This window comes from Parambassis ranga, chromosome 2 (genome assembly GCF_900634625.1).
Source record: "Parambassis ranga chromosome 2, fParRan2.1, whole genome shotgun sequence".
NCBI lineage: Eukaryota > Metazoa > Chordata > Actinopteri > Ambassidae > Parambassis > Parambassis ranga.
In genome coordinates this window covers 44,632,090-44,652,639 of record NC_041023.1, presented here as the reverse complement: position 1 = coordinate 44,652,639, position 20,550 = coordinate 44,632,090, and the positions used below count along the sequence as shown (strand labels likewise).

At 45.3% G+C, this 20,550-nt stretch overlaps 2 protein-coding genes across 4 annotated transcripts; both read right to left on the bottom strand.

Moving 5' to 3' along the window:
* Positions 1 to 6,331: 6,331 nt before the first annotated feature.
* Positions 6,332 to 10,542, bottom strand: LOC114449373 (serine/threonine-protein kinase SBK2). 3 transcript variants are annotated; one of them, XM_028426995.1, is made up of 6 exons: positions 10,319 to 10,542; positions 10,087 to 10,239; positions 8,232 to 8,376; positions 7,954 to 8,156; positions 7,715 to 7,876; positions 7,020 to 7,637 (listed from the first exon to the last, which is right to left on the bottom strand). In XM_028426995.1, the coding sequence occupies exons 2-6, from the start codon at positions 10,114 to 10,116 to the stop codon at positions 7,020 to 7,022; spliced, it is 1,158 nt and encodes a 385-aa protein (XP_028282796.1). In that variant the 5' UTR covers positions 10,117 to 10,239; positions 10,319 to 10,542. The 3 variants fall into 3 exon arrangements, with proteins under 3 accessions (XP_028282788.1, XP_028282796.1, XP_028282805.1); XM_028426987.1 differs by lacking the exons at positions 10,087 to 10,239; positions 10,319 to 10,542 and adding an exon at positions 8,610 to 8,746 and having other exon boundaries at positions 6,332 to 7,637; XM_028427004.1 differs by lacking the exon at positions 10,319 to 10,542 and having other exon boundaries at positions 10,087 to 10,303.
* Positions 10,543 to 11,418: 876 nt separating this feature from the next.
* On the bottom strand, positions 11,419 to 18,803 carry LOC114450015 (interleukin-11-like). The gene is made up of 5 exons (XM_028427908.1): positions 18,709 to 18,803; positions 12,807 to 12,967; positions 12,592 to 12,687; positions 12,332 to 12,496; positions 11,419 to 12,251 (listed from the first exon to the last, which is right to left on the bottom strand). Exons 1-5 carry the CDS (start codon positions 18,713 to 18,715, stop codon positions 12,075 to 12,077), a joined length of 606 nt encoding a protein of 201 aa, XP_028283709.1. The 5' UTR covers positions 18,716 to 18,803; the 3' UTR covers positions 11,419 to 12,074.
* Between the last annotated feature and the right edge of the window lie 1,747 nt (positions 18,804 to 20,550).

Sequence of the window (20,550 nt, the reverse complement as noted above, 5' to 3'; positions counted from 1 at the left end):
GTGTGTGTGTGTGTGTTTGCATCGCCTGGCCAGTAGGTGGCTCTCTGAACTGAACTTTATGTTTGACCTGGAATGTTTTTTTTTTTTTTTTTTTTTTTGGTCTGTGCACAACAGCTCCCCCTGCTGGCACTGCAGAGTACTGCACCTCACATGCAGAGCTCAGCTTTAAATGGAGGCTGCAAGGAACTCAGATTATGTGCTATGATTAAAACCTAATCTTTAACCACTAAAAAAAAATACAATTTAAACCTGAGCTGGAGATTAAATGACGTTTCCATCCTCACACTGTGACCATGGAGGAGTACAGCCTGGACCTAGAGGCCTCCATACCCCCTCATGGATTCCTTGTAGAGGTCATCTCCAAACATGCAGTTTAAAATTCAGATCACTTAAAAATTACCTTAATGTGCAGTTTTCAGTGTGATAACTAGAGATTCTATTTATTATTAACATTCCTCTGTGGAGCGTTCCATTTCTGTTTACAGTGTAAAATCATATCTTTTTTTTTACTGGGTGCTTTTGAACTCTGCAGCCAAATTCAGGCGTGCATTTTTCTTCTTTCGTTTACCTACATACTTTTAGTAAATAATCTCAGATAAACTAAATATTGCATATCTTTCTGTTGAGTTTCTATCAAACTGGTGGTCTCATTTAAAAATAGGCTACATGAATCTTTCTTCATCTCATTCTAAGCTTCTCTGAAAACATCCCAGTTAACCTAATGGGACTAAAACCTAATTAATTAACCTGCTTTTATTTAATGGCAGTGTTTAAAAGTTTAAGGAGCTGCAGTAAAGCTGCAGGAACGGGCCCGTGGTGAGCTCTCGACCGTCAGCCCCTGCTGATGTTTGCGTGGAGATGGACTGCAGATCATGCAGTGACAATCTGTGGACGAAATTTGGAATTTAAAGGGACACTCTGATGAGATTAATACCGGTTTCTCATATGCACTTAAGTTAGCTTAGCTTAGCTTAGCTTGTATTTCTGTTTCCCAAAATGCCAACTGTTAAAACAGTGAGAGGCGTCCTCCGGACGGACCGACAGCGGGGAAACACTAAATGATTGTGTTATTCATCAGATGAATGTCTTAACGGCAGCAAATGAAATGTTCGCCTCAGGCTGATTGTGTTTACAGGAAGAAACGTTTGACTGTGAATTAATTCGTCTGCTCAGATTTGTAAGATGTTGCTGTGATCAGATCACACAAAGTGTTATTTAACAGGGCTGATTGATGTGCTGACGTGTGCGTCTGTTGTGTTTACATTGCTCATACTGCTGACTAAAATATACATATATATATATATATATATATAAATAAAATGTCTCCCATTTCTCACTCATTCCACCCTGGCTGTACAGTCACTAACACTTTTTTGATTTGTGGCCAATTTAATGAGAAAGAGGCAATAAATCCTTTCAAAGGAACTGTGGCGTCCTGGGGTCTGTAAAGCATCACAAACACAAACTGTTGACAGATGAGTGTGTGTGTGTGGCACCTGCAGGTCTTCAGTGCACAGATGAGTCTCTGAAGGTCAGAAACACCACAGAGAGGGAGGAAGGGTGAGGGACTGACAGGAAGTCACCGGCTGTGTTCCAATTCAGGGTCTGCATCCTCCGGAGTGCGCATTTTAAGGCCGCTTACGTCACAACCAAGCGGCAACCTTCGGGGCTCAAAGTTGAAGCCAGTTGAAACTTGTAATTCACGCCGCAACTGCTGGGGGCTGGCTCCAAAAGCGAGTCATTTCCCATAGACTCCCATGTTAAAATGGCCGACTTCACAGCAGAAAAAAACATGTTTACAGTCTGGTACAAAAAAAACACTCTGGTCTCAGATGATAGGTTCTCTTCTAGTGTCAATTGTAGGGGGGGTGAATTTTTTTTACAACTCACTCGTTTCAATGGTATTCTGACTTAAAATTACGCATAATTATGGGCGTTGCCGCTTGAGTGACAGACAGTTGACGTATCACAACGTGAGTTTCCTGCTTCCACAATCGCCCGCCCCCCTAAACCCCGCTCGTGCTCCCCCTTTTTGTCCATATTTGGAGTTTTGGCGGACGTGACGCTGCCAACATGGCGGCGGTCATCAACGTCCTGGAACCTCCCACCGAGCCTCAGAGCAGCTCTTCAGGAACAAACGGGTGACGTCACGGAAGCTCTGTCCATAGTTTTTACTGTCAATGGTCACAACGCTGCGCGAAGGCTGTCCCAATTCGCCAAAATTCAAAGGGTCCTTCAAATGCGTCCTCCTTTTGCCTGAATTCGGAGGATGCATTGCTACTATCCTTCGTGGCCTCACATATCCCAAAATGCTTTGCGGGCGTATTTTTTTCAACAGTAAAATGTTTCAGGCGCTGTAAACTAAACGTTTTGATTGAATGTGTTTCTTGACTGTTGTAGTATAGTATAAAGCAAACGTTATGACGTCGCGCCACAATCAGGAAGTGCTTTGAAGGCTAGACCGTCCCATTTACCAACGGTTGAGGATCCTCCGGAGGAGGACGCGGCCTCCCGAGACCGTGTAGGCTGCGTCCTCCGAAGGATGCAGACCCTGAATTGGGACAAAGCCACTGATGACAGAAGATCAGCTGGAGGAGGGAAAGCGCATGACTCTGGGAAGTTGTTAGTTTGTCATTTTGCACGTAAATATCTAAATTCAGATTTGTGTTTTTTAAATATATTTAACTGTTTACAGGGACAATTCAGCAAAGGTGATACAAAAACAATTAAAAAGCTGCAAAAGGAAAAACTTTTCTCAACTTGCTTACTCTACAAATTTCCAGAAATGACTAATTCTGAGGCATGTTTGGCCCTTTTTTTGTCACCATAGAAACATGTATCTTAGTGGAGAACTAGCCAAAGGCGAGGCGGTCTTAACAATAGTCAAACTGACGAAGGTTCGACTGGTTTTAACACCACACATTACCTTGATTTCGTTCGACACATCCTCATACGTCGATGGCACAGTTGGGAAACAACAGGCAGAGCTGCATCATCTCACCTCCACGCATTATAAACTCAGCTCAGATCAGCACAGCTGGAGTCCAATCAAGCTCCAGCCACACAGCTCAGGGACAATTACAGCAAACCGGCCGCACCTGATCACACCAAAACAATACAAATAATGTTGTGTTTTTAATTTTTAAAGAAATAAAGTGTGTAAACAGCTGCTGCACTCATGATGAGCTTGTCAGAGGAGAAGGACAGGCGTCACATTAGAAGTAAGAAATACTGCGTGAGGTCAGGGCAGCGGTAGCTTTTAGCTCTGCTGACAGACAGAAACTGAGAGAGACTGACAGACGGCTCTCCTCTGGGGTTCAGGAACATCATTTATCTTCCTCTGAATTTGTTGTCACCTCTGAGGCCGTTTCAGCCCGAAGTATTCGTCCACATCAACAAACAGCACGGAGTGTGTGTGTGAAATGTGAGGATGTCGTCTGAAAAGCACCTCTGTTTGGATGTGGGTCACCTCTCCAGGACACGGTCACATGTGTCGTCTTGATGGATTCATTTGGAGCAGTCAAACATAACTTACAGAGAAATTCAGGACTTTAATACACCTGATACTTCCAAGTGAAGATTCAGTTTCCCTCTCCAGAGATCTTTCCAATCAATCATCGTCTTAGATCAAATCTGAAAGATCAGGCACGGCTGAAAGTCTCAGTTTAAAGCTGTAGCTCTTGCTGAAAAACATTTTTCTTCTTGACCTCTGAAGATGTTTATCAGTCTGTTTATCTGTCCGGCCGGCCTGGTACGGGTCACACACACACACAGACAGAGGAGATGGCCAGCACATTGCTGTGGTCACTGCGTCTAATCTTAGCCCAGCATCGAATTCAGAGCTGCACCCGTCAGCACTTTGTAAAATAAATGGACATACATACATACATGGAAGTACATTTTTCACTTGGCTCTGGGTCTGGATGACATGAAGCCAAAGATGGAGATGCGCTCACAAAACGACCCGCACCGGATCTCCTTACATCCTCTGGATCAAATCTGTGTTCAGGTGCGACGCCAGCAGAGTTCTTCTTCAGCGAGCTTCAACAACAGAGCGGCCATACAGGAGTGTCTGAAACTGCAGTTTCCTCCAGCAGAAATAAACTAAACGGTTCTGATACCAAGTTTGTTCTGGATTTGTTTCATTTTCCAGAAGGTTCAGGAATTATAGACCTCAGTCTAACCGATTTCTCCACCATTTTGCTGGTTTCCATAGTAACAGGTCCTGTCCTGTGACTGGCCAATTGCATCAATGCTGTCACATAATTACAGAAATATTGAGCATGATGCATGATGGTACATATTGCTAAGGTATACACTGCTTTTCATGATGCATTGTGGGATACAGTGAATGCACATAAAACAGTCCAGGATGCTTTTCATATATTTTTTTTTATTCAGACGGCCACAAGAGGGCACAAACGGCTGTGAAGTCGCCTCAAAAATGTGCACGATGCTGTTGTTTTTCTGGTGAGGACTGGCTCCAGTGTCAGTGGACTCCAGCTTTCTTTGGTCCGGATTGCAGTAAGGTTCCTCCCCCTGAATGAGCTGGTTTTCATCAGAAGGAGGAACTCTGAAGTTCACCATCCTGGCCTCCTGAATATTTATATAACGTTATTGCAACATATCAGGTGAAATGTCAGGAGTGGGAGCTCGGATCAGAGAAGTTCACAGGATGGTCAGCGTCCCCCACGGACCCCCCGTGAAACGATAAACCAACTGACTGGCCCCTAACAAGCTGTCTAATTCATGAGTCCTGGCTCAGGTCGGTTTGTAGGATGACTTGGAGGTGTTCCCCCTCACAGATGATGTCTTCATTTCAGAGCTGGTCGTAGGAGCTGCTAATGAAGATGACAGTGGGGATAATTTAGGTGCTGTAAGGATAATGAGAGTGGGGGGGAGTTCGAAGGTTAAAGTCACTCATCATCACATTTTACTTTGGAGTTGTGAACGACATCTGAACCACCAACACCTTGACAGGATGATTTGTCAGGGGGGCTCAGAGGCAGTGAGTCAGTGAGGGGGGACAGTGCAGAAACAAACCCTTCGAAATATGCAGGGTCAATCGACTGATTGATTTACCCAACTAATAAGTGATACAGTGCAGAGTGAGGCCTCAGCAGGATCAGGTAAAGCTGTCTTCACTGCTGGATTTGCTGTTCTGTTTGACACATTAGGTGGAAAACACATTTAAGCTTAACAGACTTTTACTTCGGAGTCCATGGTTCAAGTCCCCTGACACCACGAGCTGGTTTGTTTTCACCCGGATTTGGCATAAAAACCTACTGATTAAAGTTAAAGGTTCAAAACAGGGTAAGGATCACCTCGGTGCTGTGGTTCAGGTGGCAAAGAAGAGAAGCAGAAATGTTGGACAGGTCAAGGTAAGACTTCCTTCGCCAGGATCAAGTGGCCACTTGAGGAACTGCAGCCCTGTGGTTTGCAGCTTGGGATTTCACAAAGTGAGAATTCTGCTTTCACAAAAGTGCCTTTAAACAGAAGAGAGGACTGGCGTGATGGTTCCACGATCTCTTGGATTTTATTGCTTTCGTCTTCAGCACTGTAAATGCTAAAGGCCGAGTTTAAGGCGTGCACATTTCTCCTGCAACAAGTTCCGTGTATTTGTTTTCACCACTGCTTGTTATTTACAACCCTCCAGTTTTTATTAGCCTGGGCAGCGGTTCAGCATTCTGCGGTCTGCCACTGCTGCCGCTCTCATGCTCACCTCTCCCGTCTCTCTCCCTGTAAATGCTGCTGACTTCCCCTTTTCCACTGGAGTGTCAAAGATCCAGACATTTTCTGGCAAACAGATCGCACAGTAGCCGGTTCTGACACCATCCTGGCCCAGGAAAGCAGACACCAGGAGTTTGGATGTGAATAAACAAACCTGGGTAAACAGTAGCTTCAAATAGATCATGTCTAAATACCTCTGAAGAAAGCGGGGCTGAAACTGGAAAGTTTGCGCCATGCTGGTGGATCCTGCCTGAGGAGACGCGACTCGGCCGCACATACATGGTGCTGAAAGGTCGTAGAGTCAAATTTACAACCGCTGGTCTATTTTTGAAAACACCTGGAGAAGCGCTACAGATGGACCCTCATGCTGTGTGTGCGTTACACTGGTGTATAATCTTACAAGGACATCACTGACATATGAGGAAACCAGAGCAAGTTTTTTTAAGGTTAGCACTCAGGTTATTAACAAAATACCACGTCGAAGACATACCAGAAACACCCCCAGGTGGCCACTAGAGGAACTGCATGGTGCTTTCATTTCTCAACATAATGATGTGATGCTAAAAAGTGTTGGAGTAGTTACAGAATACCACAGATTTTATGCATGAGTATAAATCAAACTTTATTGTTTAGTTATGTTGGATTTATTGCGTGAAACTTGATGTAGTTACGAGTCGTTGAGGGAACATTTAACATACAAAATAAAGACATTGTTGATTATTATGTACAGAATGCTAACAGCTAACATTTTAAAGCCAAAAAAGTAGCTTATAAGTGCTTTAACAGTGCTACTAAAATAACCGAGTGGCTCTTTAACCTGTTTTTAAAGTCAAAAAAGCCCCGCTGCGGTCGTATCTGGACCTCAGACATGTTTATGGCTGAGCAGCGCTGCAGTCTATATCCAGTTCACAGCCGTCCGTGGCGTATTCCACACTCTACATGCAGCTACAGACACAGTGTGCTAAAGACTGTATCTTTTACAAGGACAGGATAGTGTTACCTCTAAACACAGATAATCCTCGGAGCTGCAGCTGCAGTGAATGTTTCACTTCCAAACAGCTGTTAGCCTCCCACAGCCTGACTTCCCATCAGGCATGTTGTTTCCATTTAACAAGGGGAATTTTTCACGATGTTTGAAGAGGTTAAAGATGTGGGAGGTGATTTTTTTTCTCCCTCTATCCACCACCTGCTGCCACAGCTTTCTCTTAAACAACATAAACAATCAGCTTCTACCACAGCGCGCCACAATGGCTTCTGAGACAAAGTCTGAACGTCTTAAGACTTTTCCTTCAGCGCTCTCCTCTGCCCTCCATCTCCTTCATGTTTCTGATCGCACCTTTGCCCCTGCTCTTCTTCCTCTCCTCCTCCAGCCTCACCCGCTCCCTCTCCATCATCCAGTCTCCTCCTAGGAAACTCAGCGCGTCCTCGGGCCGTCCGCGGAGCTGTGGCCTCGGGTCCAGGAGTGACTGGAAGAAGGAGCAGGCCAGCGGGGTGAAACAGGCAAACTGTGGCGCTACAGGATGGTGGGCCTTCTTTTTTAGGTCATTTAAATCAGCAGCAACTTCCGTGCTGTCAGGCTCCGCCCACACGTCCAGTTCGTCCTCAGGGCCATTAGAGCTGTCAAACCACTCTCTGTATTTCAGGTATGAGTGGCAGTCGCTGGCTGTTTCACCCCAAGGATGGCTACCGGTGAGCATGGCGTACGTCAGGATGCCGAGCGCCCAGCTGTCTGTGGAGGGCTCCACGGACACCAACACTCTCTGCTTCTTCTTCTTCTCTTCATCCTCCTTAGGGCCATCATTCATGCTGCTCCAGCTGTCCTCGTTTCCTCGAGCAATCTCAGCCTCAGGGGTGCAGTACGGCGAGCTGAACCAGACCTCTGGGACCCTGGTGCCTTTGGCCTTTACCTGAAGGAAGCATCAGTTATTTACTGCAGATGCAGTCAGATGTGCACAGGCCAAGATCAGCGGACATGTTTACTGACCATGCCGAAGTCTCCCAGTTTGACCCAGCGGCAGGCCGAGTCACACAAGAAGACGTTCTCTGGTTTGACATCTCTGTGGACGAAACCGAGGGAGTGCAGGTGAGACAGGGCGCCACACAGCTGGGACACCACCCGCTGGCAACAGTCCTCGTCCATGCCCACCTGTAGGGGAAGCACCCGGGTTTGCATCCCGTGTATAAACAGAAACAATCGGTGGTTCTCTCGAATTGTGAGCTTACCTCTGGTACAATGACGTCGAAGAGATCACCAAAGAGGCTGGCTTGTTGAGCGAAGATGTAGTGTGAGGGTGTGGAGTAGGCGATTCCCAGCGCTCTGGTGAGGGACGGGTGAGTGCAGAAGGACAGGGAGAGGTTATACTCCCTCAGGAAGGAGAAGAGGGAGGTGGACTCCCGAGGGAAGAACTTCAGAGCCATCGGAGTGCCTGCAAGAAAACACATCAGTGCAGGTCTATCGTTTTATTTCCTCTATGTATAATGAAGCTAGTTTCCTTCCCCACCTCTCTTCCTGTGAACAGCCAGCATGACCTTTCCGTACGAGCCCTCGCCCAGCAGCTTCAGGACCTTGAAATGGTCCGACGTGTCCATCGCTGTCAGAGACTGAGCCGTGAGGTGGCACATCTCATCCAGGAGCTTTGTGGCAGCCTGGAGACAGAGGACAGGGGGGTTCATAATCCACGTAAGACCAGCAAATTAGGACACTAGAGGTGGTAAGTAGGTATAATTAGTCCAGAAGAAACTTCCAAACATTTTCCATCTGCAACAAGTTTTTCCTCTATTTTCTGTATTTCTGTTTAATCAAACAACCACAAGAGGGCTTATCGCTATGACAATGTCTGCGATTTTCTGATAGTGACTGAGAATGTGACAAAAATAACCAGAATAGGCTCAGAAGGCTCAGCGCTGATCCTCATCTCGCTCATTAAAGTGCCTGTTTTCTGAAACAAATCCGTCACAGCTCTTTGGAATGTAACACAACTGCTGCAGTGATGTGATGGTCGTCGTCATGGTGACGCTGGCTACGCTGATCCACGGTGTATAAACACGTCTGTTAATAGCCCAGTGAATCCTCGCTCACACACACACACACACACACACACACGCTGATCTTTGTTTTGTCTGGTGGAACGTTGATGTTTCCACCACAGCTGGCTCCCTCGGGTCCAGGCCGGGTGTCAGTGTCACCATAAACAATTCGGACACGAAGCTGCTCATTACAGCTCATTAGCGAACAACTCGGAGCTGTGAATGTGCTGCACACACACTCCGTCAGCCCCTCACCGAGGCTTTCATCCTGGCAACATGGACTTATGTTTGGTATCTCAAAGAAAAACTATTAATCACAGTTTCAAACATCTTTAGTGCATTGTGAATAAAATAATGAATCAAATATGGATCCATCATGAGCCACAGACATGGCCGTCATCCGTCTGTGATGCAATGATGCAAAATGAACATGAGAAGAATATGTGAGGAGGCGGGCGGAGTGGAGGATCGGGGTTAGGACGGTATTCAGTGAGCAGCATAGCTGACGCTCTCAGAGTTCACACAGGTGTAAGATGAGGTGACACTGGCCTCGGCCAGACCAGAACTACTCACACAGAGCCCCAGTGGGATGCCGGGCTATAATCCTACATTACATAACACACACACACACACAAGGCTGGGATGTGTGTGTGTCAGAGATGGATGTCCTGCTGATGCCCTCTACATGGAAATGAATCTCTGTGGACCACAAACACTGCTGTGCTGAATGACAAGATGTTCTATCTGTGCACACACACACACACACACACACACACACACACACACACACACACACACACACACACACACACACACACACACACACACCAGGGCACACATCCAGGCAACAAAAAACACATTCAACAGGTTTCATCATTATTAACTGCAAAAAGAAAATATTAATATTTGTTTGTGGTTTAATATCAGTAAAAAAAGCTCTAATAATACAGGTTTAACAGGAATGCACCATCTTTGACATGTTGTTCATACTTCACGGCTTTTCTGACATTTTACTGTGATGTTTGTGTCTCCCATTTGGGTTTAAAAATGCACAATGAGGAAAGTTCTACTATATATTTGACTACATCAGTGAGCATGATAGTTTTGCATATTTTATCTGATCTTAACATAAGGAATTTTGACATTTTAAAGGGCCAGTTCACCCATTTTCTTTCTGTAAAAGTCTCTCCATGCAGGCTGCATTTGTAGGTTCACACTGAAAGCATCACAAACTGACTCCACATTATAGGTGAAATGACCCTTTAGTCTATGAACCTCCTCTGGTCTTGGCTTTAGAGGCAGTCCCTGCATGCACTGGCTCTGACTTACCATCATTTTGCTGCTGTGATTCAGTTCCATCGATCCTCGGGAAGAACAACTTGTCGTCCCGCTCTTCAGCAGGTGCACCTGTCAGGACGTCCTCTGCTCTCAGTCCTCTGTCCCTGGTCTCTGGTCTCTGGTCTGTCAGGCAGTGAGAAAACTCTACAAATGACAGGACGGGCTCGTCAAAGGTCTTCATATCTGCCACTGACACTTTTATCCCAAAGAGATCTGTCCTCACCTCCACTCCTCCCCCGCTCCTGACCTCGCTCTGCTGCTGCTGCACGTCTGGGCGGATCCTGGAGAGCGTCTGCATGTTGGTCTGTGTGTGTGTGTGTGAGACCTCCTAGCTATACTGTATGTCTTTCGGATACTTCTATAGACATGTTATCTAAATAAATCTTCTAAAATAAAATCTGAAAAATTTGATTGAAAAGCCATGATTATGATATTGACAGCACAGGAGGATGATTAAAAATAGCAAAACAAGAAGTCAAGATCGCTGAAAGACTTAAAGAAAATTGCAAATAAGTTCATTGGAAATTGTAAAATAATAACTTCTCCTGATGTGTGACAGATGATTCACTTTTTGTTTTTCTTTAGAATTTCTTCAGAAGTTGCACAAAATTTGGATGAAGCCTCAAAATCGTTCAGGACCAGGAGATTCAATGGGGTTTACTGTTAGCTGTGTGCCCCCCTGTGGTCATGTGAATAAGTGCATGTTTAATCTCCTGGCTGGAGCAGGACTCATCTCCACGGCAGCCAAGAAGAAAAAAAAAAAGCCAGAAGGAAGAATTTTACCCACAAAACGCGACAACTTTATCTTTGAATCAGTCTGTTACACATCGATTCGTGCGCACACACACACACACATCTTTTTTCTTCTCTCATTCTATATCCAGTGAAGGGATTTTCCTCTCCCACCCCCCCCCACCCCCTGTGAGTTGCAGATGCAGCTCTCAGCTGCTGCCAGCGGCCGCAGTCCAAACACGCTGTAGCCTACAACTGCAGCCTGACCCGGGAGGCCGGCCTCGGTTGCAGCGAGAGTCTGTCAGAGCGTGAGATCATCTGTCTGTCTGTGGCCACATGTCAACATGAGGACGTTACGCAAGTCACTCAGTGTCACTGCAGGTCAGACGGTGAACAGCGGCGGCCCGCCTGAGAATCCCCTCCTATCCTCAGCCCAACAAGTGTTTGTTACAGCAACGTGCATGGATTTACTCTGTGTGTGTGTGTGTGTGTGGTCGGTGTGCCTTGAACACTATGGCTGCAGTTCCCTGGGTGGCCACTTGAGGGCGGGATCTAAAAGTTTATCTCATTCACCACAGGAGGAGTCACATGTCTGTTTCAATGCAAAACTTTATTAACCTCCAACATGTAAAACAAACAAAACATACAAAATGTATAAATACTTAGTCACTATAGTTTGACAATACTTAATTAATATTATTAAATATTACATAAAATAACAGAGATGCCTGCACCTCAACCTAAATATGTCAAATATAAAAAAGCTCATAAATAGCATTCTAAACAGGTTAAAAAACAATAATAATAATAATAAAAAAATATCCAAAATGTTTTCTCATCATTTAGCTCATCAACACTTTGCAGGCACCGTGAGGGTAAACAGTCTGAGAGGAATAAACAGTACTTCACCACAGTGCATTCGAGGTATGACACATTTCAAAAGGCTACACTCAAAATGTGGCGTGTTATCTTAGACAGGAGATAAACGGTACATTCTTTTCTCTGCTAATTACATGTTAGCACGATGCACATATAAGGAGGGAAATGTTGTGTAAACAGAGCGCCAATGTGACCTCACATGGGTCTGATAGCAGCTTTAACAGAGACGGTACAAACGAGGAGAAGCGGCTAAAAGGCGGCGCAAAAAAAAAAAAAAAAAAAATCAAGTTCAATCCATCCAATATTTGTCGTCAGTCTATCATGGCTGAAGAACTGAGCAGTGGTTCTTGTTGGAGACGTTTACAAGTTTATCGCCTGGGGCAGCGGGAATGTCTCTGGATCTGCCGCAGGACTCTTTTGGACAAGTCGCAGAAGAATTGTAGCCGTTCAGAGAGCTCTATGGAGAAACGGAGCGCATCGAAGGCTGTGGAGACGACAGGGAGGGACGGCGGCGACGGCGGCGGCTGAGGAACCTCTGCTTGGATCTGAAGACAGAGATGAAGAGACAACAGTGAGCTGAATGTGGACAAAATACACTTTACAGATGTGTGGCTGCTCTTCTGACCTGGTGAAGAGATGTGTTGATGAGTTTGGACAGATGCAGGAGGTGAGTGCCGGCGTCCTCCAGTGGCTGGGAGAAACTGATGTTCTCGTTTGTGGTTTTTAACCAGTCCAGGTGCAGTCTGAAGGACTGAGTGTACACATGCAGCTGAGAGAGGGACTCATTCACCTGAGAGGGGACATGAAGGAGACACGTTGACTTAGTGGACATGCTTTCTGACGGACATTACAGAAACATCTGGAAACAGTTGTAGGAATGTTTACCTTCAGTGAGCCGAAATGAGCAGCGGTGTACTGAAAACGAGGAAGACTGTCCAGTCTGTGCTCGAAACCAGCAAAGTTTGTGAGCTCATCTTTAGTCTGAATAAGAAGACAGAGAGAAATATGAGTCAAATGTCCTCTGGAAAAAAACAAAAATAAAACAAGTTTACAGCCCCTAAGGATAAAAATCACCAGAGAGCTGCTGGTCCAAACCGTACCAAGCCATGGATCTTTTTGGATGCGCTCATCAGCCTGTCCACCTGATGCATCATGGTTCCAAACACGTTGCAGGGGACGTGGGTGGGACGAGAGGACGAGTGGACAAAGAGCTCAGCCAACAGCAGCAGACGGAGAAGACAAGAGGTGGAGTCATGGAATACTGTGAGGACGAAGGAACAAAAACACAGTCATGATATGATCATTTTGACTTATTGATTTATTTAATTATCAAAGAATAAAACTCTCAGAAGATATTGAGAGAAACACACACACACACACACACACACACACACACACACACAGCTTCCTCCCCTCTCTCTGACCTGCTGTGTGTGTGTGAATCACAGAAAACCACAGAGCTACATGGAAACTTGTTTTCATTTCCACCCTAAATCTGGAGCGAGCGACCCAAACAACATTACTCCTGCAGCAGCTGTGTTTGGCCTCAGGGAACCATTCAATCTGTGTTTGTCACGACAGAAAGGAAACGTTATACCAATTATCAAACACGACGATGATGATGATGGCATAATGACCACAAGGCAGCGGCCTAACGCTCGCATCCAGTAAACAAAAAAACAACACTGTTTATGATTATATCACACAGCAGCTTCAAAAAGTTACATCCGCATGTCACATCCTGTGATCCAGACATAAACACACATTCAACCAATCAGATAAGAGCAGCATTTCAGATGAAAAGTCTGCGGCGAAGGTCTAAAATTAGGTCACACACTTGTTTACTGTTAGCATGTTCAGCGGCGAGCATGAGCGTGGGTGTGTGTTCCTGCACAGTGATGGGAAATATACAAAGATAACAGGTCGGGTGATGTAACACAATCTGTGCCTAAACACACACACACACACACACGGCCCGCACACAGATGGTGTGTGTCATTCACACAAAATAAAACAAACCTTACTTTAAAGCCAGATACCGGCGACACAAGACAAAACAGGTGAGCCATGACAGGTGATGAAGGGAAACATAATGAGGGTGGGTGTGTTCAGCTGCAGCCAGTGTGAGCTGTGTGTGGCAGCAGAGGTGGAGGTCCAACAGTCTCCACCTCCGACCTGAGTGTGTTTCCAAACATTTTACTCACAAATATCTGTTTGTTGTTGACTCATTGAAACATGTGTCCAGATGTTTCAATGAGTCACACAGCAAGTGAAGTCAAAGACTCACAGGTGGAGCAGCAAGTGGCACAAACCTCCAGGGCTGAGACATGAAGGCCATGTTTAGAAGTGGTAAATACTGCAGTTCAGCCTCCAGCCTCTAGGGGCCTGCAGAGTTATTGACATTGAGGCTGATTGCTTGATGCTTCGTCTATTGATTCTACCCAGCATGCATCATGTCACATCAGCGCCGCTTCAGTTAAAGTCGAACCAAGAAAAACACAGCTTTGTGCTTTCAAAATTCCCATCTGCATGAATTTTCGATTTGTTCGTCGTTACCATGGCAACGATTCCTCCAGATTTTACAATGCGCCTAATACACTTGTCTAAACACATGTATGATCACTTCTGTTTCTTCACTGGTGAGGACAGATAATTAGATGTTCATGAAGTTTTTTTTTTTTTTTTTGGTGCTTCCTGGCTAAACGTTAGCATGCATGCTACCTGTGTCTGAATCAGGACAACTAACTCTTTTAGCTGCAACATGCTCCAGCTAGCTCTGAGGCACCAGCAGGTGGCTTCACTGCACACTGCTGCTGATATGAGGTTAACATAAAACCAGCACAATGAGCAGAAAGCTTCTGTACAGCCGAGTCTGTTCTGACTAAAGTGGCGTAAAATGTTTTATTTTACCTCAGTTTGTGTTTTTTTTCAAATCTTAATGTGATAATTTGAGATATTTTGCATGAGTACATGTTTCAGCTCCTCCTGCTGTGTTTAAAGAACATCAAGCTGTCGTCGTTTTATCCAGAACATTTCCAATAATTCCCTCAAATCCCTTCTGCAGTTTCTTTTGTCTCAGCCTGTTAAGCTTCTTTAATCATTGATGGTCTCCGTTCAAGGGAAGAAATCGTGATTAGATCATGTCTGTAAAACTTTCTGCTGCTTTATGCAACTTGAAAAATCCCACAGCTCCAGGCAACAAAGAAAGGAGCTGTCCGTTAGCGTTAGATCAGGGATAAGGAATGAGAGGTATGCTGTGGGTTTCTTTTTTTTTTTTCCCAGCATGCTCTTGGGCCTCCTGTTGGAAACGGAGAGGGGAGCTGGCGCAGAGGTCTGACTCAGATTAATCTCTGTGGTGACATCAGCATTCAGACGCCTGCCGGGGCTGCGCTCTTTTCAGGGAAAACATCCACTTTGTCCTGATTGTAGCGGCACTTTAGGCACTTTTACTGCCACCCAGACACTTTATTTTAACAGGTCAAAGGTCAACCATGAGGAAGTGAAGACAAATGTGTGTTTTACATGGAGGTTTAGCTTGTTGCCTTTCAAAGAACAAAAGAGACAAAAAAACAGCTTCAACCTTGACCTACTTCTCTGCTGACCTTTTCCCAAAGTGTCAGGTTTCACGTCATTACTTTGGCAGGAAATAACGGGGCAGGATGTCAGCAGGCGGACTGACGGCAGGGTTTGTGAAGAGGCCGGCGTTGTCAGACAGTGATGCAGAGACTACGTTTATTAACAAGGTTATAAATTCACTAATCTCAGAAACAACCTGATGAATGGGTTCTGGGTTAGCATCGATAAGCTAACTGTGGAGGTGAAGTGGGCAGGTGATGCTAGCTAAATTTGGGCATATTAACATGGAGGTCTATGGGGAATGAGTCATTTTTGGAGCCTGCCTCATGTGGCCACTCCAGGAACTGCAGTTTGTCCACATTAGTGACTAATCACTTTGCAGTTATCTGACACTGAAGCTTAAAAAAAAATCCTGAACCTTTTCCAATGAAGCTCCTCCTTCTTCTCCCTTCCTCCTTCTCCCCATTGCTGCCCCCTTGAGGCCGGAGGTCCCCCCGTTCCCCGACACATTAAGTCACCAGACTTCCTTCTCCTTTTAAACTCGGCCTGCTGAGGGTTTTCCCCTCTGCTGAATCTGATTTTCTTTTCTTGTTTACTTCCTGATCAGGCTCACCTAGCAGCTGCAGCCCATCCCAGCAACCGACTTGGCAGGCAAACAGGAAAGATGAACAGCTGCACAATAATCTGTTTTCCCCTCCGAAAAGACAAGTCTGGATCTTATTCCAGGACCCAGAGTATTTTAGAGCGTATAGAGGGAGGGAATAACTATTAAATATTAAAGCATATACACTGAGTGTGAGTCACACTGACGTCTAGTCAGTTTGACAGCAGACAGACGGTCACGGTGAGTTCAGCCGAGGTGACGAGCCGGCACAATAACACAGACATCATCCCTGCACCCGAAGGTAATGATGATAAAGAAACGCTAGGTTACAGCTCCGGAGCATCCAAACTCCTCCTGCTGTGGTTTCTGTTAGTGCTTTAACAAGATTGTTTTCCTCATCTTAAGCACACAACCTGGAACTGAGAGGCTTCATCCAGCTACTGGAAAATTACTGAGCAGCAGCAGCAGCAGTGTACAGTCATGTCTCTGGCAGAGTAAACAGCTGTGACAGCATAACAGCTCCGAGCCGAGCTGCTTGAGAATGCAGCCGGCTTTGATGTCGTTTCGTCAGCGGACACACACCAAACATCAACATGCAGCGGCCTCTCACACAGTCACACACTTCCACAGTTTCCGTTCGAGTTCGTGGCCTCTTTCTGTTTCTGCTGCGTCAGACAAACAAACAGCAGAGTTTCCTGTGTGTGTTTTTTCTTTTCCTCTCTGACACACAGTGGACGCCTTATTCTCTCTGCCCTCTGCTCACAGGAGCTCCCAATAAACCTCTGAACAGGTGCTCTGTGTGCTTCGAAAGACCGTTAACGGGGGCCGATTCCTGCTTAATTAAAATAAATGAGGTGAAGTGTGGGGAGCTAGCTGAGTGATGCTAACGACACCCTTTAAGCCTTAAGTTAATCAGAATTTGCTCCTAGACAGTGAGACTGTTATTGTATCTGGCTTTATGGACATTTTCACATGGAGCTCACTCACGAAAGTAGCCCTCCAGTGGCCACTCATGGAACTGCTTTTGCCGACTGGTGAACAAGGTGAAGCAGCTAGGAGCTAAAGAGCTACATATTCATGTGGAAAATGTCATTTTTAAGCAGCAAGCTTCTGGGCTGAAGAAGACTGCAGTTCCCCCTGTGGCCTCTAGGGGCTTGCTGGCTTCAAAAGGCAGTTAATCTCCATGGTCCTTCATGTAAAAATGTCCAACTTTACAGCAAAAATAAACATTATGTATTGATATCTTCACTCTTTGTAACAAATCTATACGGATCAGTTTAGATATAACATCATACATATACATATATATAAAACATCCGATCAGAAACCTGCACCCTGATAATTCTACAACCAAACCCTGTCCTTTGTTGTCAACAGATATTTTTGGACACAAAGAGATTTTCTACAACAAAAAGAGAAAAGCAGGAAACGCTGATTGTAGATAAGCTGGATCAGGTTTCAGAAGGCTGGAAAGTACAGTGGCTGTATGGATGTGTAGCGCATTAGATTACTGTGCAGCCTCACACATGCACCATTGTCCTGTTGTTGGAATTCTCTGCAGTGAAATCAGTGAATGTTGCTGGAAGAGGGTTCTGCGTATTGAAAACTGAAACTACTACACTTCAGTAGCAGCCTCCTGTTTTCATGCCGGCTTTATCATAAGTGGTGTAAATGCTTGCACGCAGTACCACATCTGACCACTGGGCGAATGTGTCATAACTGCTGAGTCACTGTATCATATCAGCGATGACGTGCTCTCACTCACACAGTGAGTCTGCAAATTACATTACAGTAAGTGCCCAGTGATGTGCCGTGATGACATCATCACCGACATGACTTGCTCTGTGTCACACACACACCCACACACACACACACACACACACACACACACACACACACACACACTGCCCTCCATGTCTGCTCTCAGGTTTTCTCTGCATTCCCTGACTGAGAGGTGTGTTGTGTAATAGACCGACAACAACCAGCAATGATCAATACAACAATGTGAAACACACCTCTGCTCCTGCAGCTGTGATGACATCACCAATCGCCGCTGTGAGCCTCCCTCCAGCTGCAGGAGTGAAAGAGGAACGACAAACTCCACAGAAACCGCTCTCACTTCACTTTCATTCATAAAACTGTGCACAAAGTCTAACACAATCAGACACACTTCTCTGACAAATAACCATCATTGATCACTTTGTAACCATCCTGACGATAATGACATATATTATGTTTACACCTGCACGTGACACACAGGTCCATTACAGATTGAAGTTTGCCTTTTTTTCTCTCTCTTGTGACCATTTGTAGGACCCCAAGCCTTATGTTGGGAACCCAAAACTAAGCTAACTGCAGAGCTTTTTTCATAATGAGGCTATTTTCCACAAAATCTAGCAGAAAACATCTTCTTCCTTTAACACATCATTACTTTTATCACAAGGATCTAAGCACTGCTCACATCATTGGACTATTTTAAACTATGTGGGGAAACCCCTACCACACACACACACACACACACACACACACACACACACACTCGCAGGACCATCCAATCACAGACTAACCTGAAAGCAAACAGCGCGTCTTTTGAGAAATGTAAATGAAACTCTTACATTAAAACTCCTTCCATCAAAGTTCATGTTGTGTTTCAGTCACAAATGGTCTCATCACTCCTTCATTCATTCATTCATTCATTCATTCATTCTCTGGCTCCTGAGGCTAAAAGTAAAAGTAAAGACCACGTGTAGCCCCCCCCCCACCTCCTCCTCCTCCACACAAACACACTTTCTGTTAAAAAAAAACAACATAAACAAACTTACATTTCATGTTTCTGCTGCCGCTGTAGTAAACAAAACCTCCTTCTGAGTCCAGTGTGTGTGTGTGTGTGTGTGTGTGTGTGTCTACTGTACGTGTGTGTGATTGTGTTTGTGTGGACAAAATGTAAAAGTTCCCTTTTATAGCATGGAGTATGACACATCACCTGAGTCATCAGCCATCGTCGCCATTCAAGCATCAACGCCCACGCTGGCCAGCCACCCCCCCCCCCCCCCTCCCTCCCACCCTCCTCTCCCCTACCCCTCCCCTCTCCTCCCCCTTCTGCCTTTATCTGCAAAAGCTTCAAATTTCTTTGTTTGTTGAGGAGAATTTAAATGAAGTAAATCAGAAATTAAACCGAGAAAACACCACATTGAGCAACTTTCTTTTTTCCTTCTTCCTCCTCCTCCTCCTCACCTCACTCTCCTCTCTTGGTTAAACACAAGAGTCTTTAGAGTGAAGGTAATTAAATATTAATGAAACATCCACAACAAAACACAGATATGACGGTTAATAAATCATATACCTACATCTAAAGGCGGCTAAGAAGAGTGAACCCGACACCAGGCAGACACCGACAGATTTCTCTGGAAACTGACATAAGGGTTTATCTCAGATCATCACATCAGTTCCTGTCGGCTTGGTTTGAACACAGCCTCATTAAAGTCTAATAAATATGTATGATTTTTTTGGTCATTCTTCACTTCATTTACTACTTTCTGCAGACAGACACCTTTGAACATACTTAAATATTCAGCTAAGCCAGTAATAAGTTGCCATATCTTCTTAAAAAGTGACCAATCGTCAGTGTCGTGTTCATAGCTGCCCCCATGTGGCCAAACCATTGAAGTTATTGCAGGTTTTAAAGTGATACGATGTATTTTTTCAATTAAAATAATGCCTACGAAGACTTTTTGAGGGAATATCAGCTCAGAACAATGTGAACGGTTTGTCCTCCGTAGCCTGAGCAGGTCCTGCAGCACCTGAACCAGCACCTGAACCAGCACCTGAACCAGTACCTGAACCAGCACCTGAACCAGCACCTGAAGCAGCACTATGTAACGGGGCTATGAGGGTGGAGTTAATTAGCAGCTATCTGTGAACATATGTGATGAAACCCCAGCACAATGACCAGGTAAGAGCCTGAATGAGTGATTATCGGCCGGTTCGTGCTCACTGGTGAGAGCGGAGGGAGGAAAGTGATGCAGGCTGACGGTGACGTGCTGCTGCTGTTTAGCTTTAAGACGTCCGGTTCAGCTGCAGACTGTTTGAATGTGAGGGCAGCACACAGGTAAACACACTTAGCGCTGTTAGCGCTCTGCTCAAACAGCTGATGGGGACGGTCAGAACGTCACTGCACTGTGTGTATGAACGTGTATGAGTGAGGGACAGGGGAAGTTGTCTCTGACGTCCTGGTCTTTCTGCTTCATCAGTCTTCCTTTAGGATCTCTTCTCTTCATGCAAAAGTCTTTCACAACATCCGGGACCAATGGCCTTCTGTGACATGCAGCGCTGGTGAAAGTTCCCTGCAGCCAACGGAACTTTCACTTCCTCCGGACCGGATCTGACCTGTTTCATTGATGGGTTTATCAAACACAAAGTCCCCAGCCTGGACTTTCTATGACACAATGGACATTTGGTCACATGTTACGACACTTTAGGCTCTCCTACAGCGTCACTACCTAACAGGGTGGGCATCATCCCAGCTGTGAAAGGTCATTTTTGGTCAGTTTTGGTAAGCAGGCCTCTGCAGATCCTGGTTTTAGATACAATCTGGACTCACAAGGTGCAACCTCACCCATTTATCTATCATTTATCCCACACCCCTGTGTTTGTAGGCAGTTTCT

What these genes read in the sequence shown, in the direction of transcription:
- LOC114449373 (XM_028426987.1), bottom strand. Translation starts at nt 8,654, where the DNA reads ATGAGCGAGATGAGGATCAGCGCTGAGCCTTCTGAGCCTATTCTG. An exon ending in GGCTGTTCACAGGAAGAGAG is followed by an intron (nt 8,157 to 8,231) that starts GTGGGGAAGGAA and finishes GTTTTCTTGCAG; the next exon opens with GCACTCCGATGGCTCTGAAG. An exon ending in TCGACGTCATTGTACCAGAG is followed by an intron (nt 7,877 to 7,953) that starts GTAAGCTCACAA and finishes CTTCCCCTACAG; the next exon opens with GTGGGCATGGACGAGGACTG.
- LOC114450015 (XM_028427908.1), bottom strand. An exon ending in CTCATTTCGGCTCACTGAAG is followed by an intron (nt 12,497 to 12,591) that starts GTAAACATTCCT and finishes GTCCCCTCTCAG; the next exon opens with GTGAATGAGTCCCTCTCTCA. An exon ending in TCAACACATCTCTTCACCAG is followed by an intron (nt 12,252 to 12,331) that starts GTCAGAAGAGCA and finishes CTCTGTCTTCAG; the next exon opens with ATCCAAGCAGAGGTTCCTCA.